Source organism: Alexandromys fortis, unplaced genomic scaffold (genome assembly GCF_014885135.2).
Source record: "Alexandromys fortis isolate MF-2015 unplaced genomic scaffold, M_Fortis_MF-2015_v1.1 scaffold_217, whole genome shotgun sequence".
In the NCBI taxonomy this organism is placed as follows: Eukaryota; Metazoa; Chordata; class Mammalia; order Rodentia; family Cricetidae; genus Alexandromys; species Alexandromys fortis.
Window position 1 is genome coordinate 2,307,551 of NW_026068098.1, and position 3,327 is coordinate 2,310,877.

A 3,327-nucleotide genomic window follows, 5' to 3' on the forward strand; every position below is an offset into this window, starting at 1 on the left:
AAGGGCTGGTTTATTCTTCAATGTGGTGAGCATCTAGTTGCTCCTATACTATCTGTTCTAAAGCCTGCAGTTTGTCTTCTGTTAAAGGCCATTGTTTAACCCATATGGATTTCTCAATTAATCATTGCCAAAGCAAGGCCATTAGTACCTCTGAAGGCTTGCTAGTTGCTTTGTGTTCTTGTACAGCCTGAATGGCTGGTGACCTTTGTTTATAATATCTTATAATATCCTTCCCAGAAACATGAGTTTTTGGAACTGCAGGAATGTTAACCTGGGTATTCCATTGTTACAATAGGTCATGGACCCATAAATTCACTGAAATATTAGTTATATATGGCCTAATTCTTCCTTTATTTTATTAGCCCTATGCATTCAACCTATCTTGTGCCTATTTTCACTTGAGATAGGTTTCCAATTCCTAGGAATTGAATATCTGACTCTTGAAGAGGCCAATCTGGATGCTAAGATTCTGGAGTAATGCTACTCACGTCCACACCTGTGTCTAGTAATCCCTTAATTACAATGTCATTTATACACACTCTTAGCTTTGGTCTTAGATCATTTTTAGAAGTCTGTCAAAATATACATTTCCTATTTCCTACTGGAGTTTTTGATTCATCCTCCATATCTATTCCATCATCCAGTACAGTATGGTTATTTTTTTACAGTAGGCACTGAATTGTTTAATTTTCCTGGAGAGACATGTTCTTCACAGTTACTGGAAATGACTGGACCTTGTTTGATGTTTGGGCCTGTGAGAGGCCCTCCAAGGAGTTTTCCATTGGTATTGGGTTGCCTTGCCTGTCTCTTATTGATCTATATTTATTAGTCCAATGCCGACCTTTGCCACACCTCCTACATATACCAGAAGGCTGAGTCCTCCTATTCTTGCCATTCCTAGAGGAGATATTATTCCTAGGGATTACTTGCCTACAGTCTCTTCTTAGATGTCCTGTTCTGCTACAATTAAAACATCTGGCATTTTGGTATCTCCTCATACCATTGGAAATCACTTCTCCTACACAAGCTTCAGTTAACTATAGTTATATGTTTTAACATTTATTGTATGCAAGATCCATTCATCTAGGCACTCAGCAGGTCGCTGGTGGCACGGCGGTGGTGCAGTTTTGCTTTCAAGGATGGCGCAGAAGAAATATCTTCAAGCAAAATTGACCCAGTTTCTAAGGGAAGACAGAATTCAAATTTGGAAACCACCATATACTGATCAAAATAAAGAAGTTGGTTTGGCCTTGAAGGACCTTGCTAAGAAGTACTCTGACCGACTAGTGTGCTGTGAGAATGAAGTGGAAAACATAATAGAAGAGATCCGCTGCAAAGCCACTGAGCGTGGCACAGGAAATGAACACTACCGAACAACCGGGATTGCCACGATTGAGGTGTTTCTGCCTCCAAGACTCAGGAAAGACAAGAAAAGCTTGTTGGAGACCCACTTGCATGTCACTGGTAGAGACCTGAGATCTAAAATAGCTGAAACTTTTGGATTTCAAGAAAATTACATCAAGATTGTAATAAATAAGAAACAACTTCAACTAGGGAAAAGCCTTGAAGAACAAGGAGTGACTCACAATGTAAAGGCCATGGTGCTAGAACTGAAACAGTCTGAAGAGGATGTGAGGAAAAACTTCCAGGTAGAGGAAGAGGAACAGAATGAGGCAGAACTGAAGGAGAAACGCATTCAGAGGACCAAAAGGGGACTGGAGATTCTGACAGAGAGAGCTGAGATGGTAGATCCGGAAACCATGCCTTACTTAGACATTGCAAACCAGACAGGCAGGTCAATCAGAATTCCTCCTGCCAAAAGAAAAGCCCTTATGTTAGCTATGGGATACCATGAGAAGGGCAGAGCTTTCCTGAAGAGGAAAGAGTATGGGATAGCCTTGCCATTCCTTCTGGATGCTGACAGGTATTTCTGTGAGTGCAAAGAGCTGCTGGACACTGTGGACAACTACGCGGTTCTCCAGCTGGATATTGTGTGGTGCTACTTCCGCCTGGAACAACTGGAGTGCCTGGATGATGCAGAGAAGAAGCTGAACTTGGCCCAGAAGTGCTTTAAAAACTGTTATGGAGAGAATCACCAGAGATTGGTCCACATAAAAGGAAATTGTGGGAAAGAGAAAGTGTTGTTTTTAAGACTCTACCTGCTTCAGGGGATTCGGAACTATCACAGTGGAAATGGAGAGGAGGCTCGGGAATATCTCAACAAGGCACGCCAGCTCTTTAAAGAGCTGTACATTGATCCATCAAAAGTTCACAACTTGCTGCAGTTGGGATTCACTGCCCAGGAAGCCCGGCTCGGCCTGCGGGCTTGTGATGGGAACGTGGACCATGCAGCCATTCATATTTCCAACCGCAGAGAGGAACTGGCCCAAATGAGGACGGAGGAGAAGGAGAAGAGGAGACGCCGCCTGGAAAATATCAAGTCTTTGAAAGGAATGGGCTACTCCACACATGCTGCCAAACAGGCCCTTCACCAGGCCAGAGGCAACCTGGACGACGCCCTGAAGATTCTCCTCAGTAACCCCCACATGTGGTGGCTACAGGACTCAGACTCTGAAAACAGCAGCCATCAAGCAAGTCCGTCTCAGGAAAGCATCGACCAACTGGTGTACATGGGTTTCAACACAGTGGTGGCTGAAGCAGCACTAAGGGTATTTGGGGGCAATGTCCAGGTAGGAGCTCAGACCCTTGCGCACCATGGAGGAAGCCTTCCTCCAGACCTGCAGTTCTCAGGAGAGGACTCCTCTTCCACAGCGTCCACATCCCCGTCTGACTCTGCAGGGACCTCTAGTGCCTCAACAGATGAAGACATGGAGACAGAGGCTGTCAACGAGATCCTGGAGGACATTCCAGAGCACGAGGAGGACTACCTGGACTCAACTCTGGAGGACGAAGAAGTCATTATTGCCTAGTACTTGTCCTATGTGGAAAGTGTAAGGTCTGCTGCAAAGAACAACTGAACAAAAAAAGAAAAAGAAAAAGAAAGATCCATTCATCTATGGGTGCTGATCTAACCTTTAAAGGCCCAAGGGTCTTCCTACATTCTAAGTTGGCATTTTCAAAAGCCAAGGATTCAATAAGTACATGTTTAGCTTCAGGGTCTGTCATTCCTTCTTATACAGCCTTAGTTAATCTTTGTAAAAAGTCACTAAAGTGTTCTCTCTGGTCCTGTTTAACACTAATATATAACCCAGTCCTCTTTTCTGGTTCCTGCATCCTGTCCCAATCATTTAAAGCTGCTGTGCTACATAGGAACAAGGTGTGTTCATCATAGCAAGCCTGTTTCTGAAGATCAGAGTAATGACCCTC

At 44.0% G+C, this 3,327-nt stretch overlaps 1 protein-coding gene across 1 annotated transcript; it reads left to right on the plus strand.

Annotated features, from left to right (window-relative positions):
* The first annotated feature begins 1,117 nt into the window (after positions 1 to 1,117).
* On the plus strand, positions 1,118 to 2,963 carry LOC126489446 (NEDD8 ultimate buster 1-like). Its single transcript, XM_050123733.1, has one exon. The coding sequence runs from the start codon at positions 1,140 to 1,142 to the stop codon at positions 2,928 to 2,930; it is 1,791 nt and encodes a 596-aa protein (XP_049979690.1). The 5' UTR covers positions 1,118 to 1,139; the 3' UTR covers positions 2,931 to 2,963.
* The last annotated feature ends 364 nt before the right edge of the window (positions 2,964 to 3,327 follow it).

Excerpts from the sequence above, each read along its gene's own strand:
- LOC126489446 (XM_050123733.1), top strand. The coding sequence starts at position 1,140 with ATGGCGCAGAAGAAATATCTTCAAGCAAAATTGACCCAGTTTCTAAGG.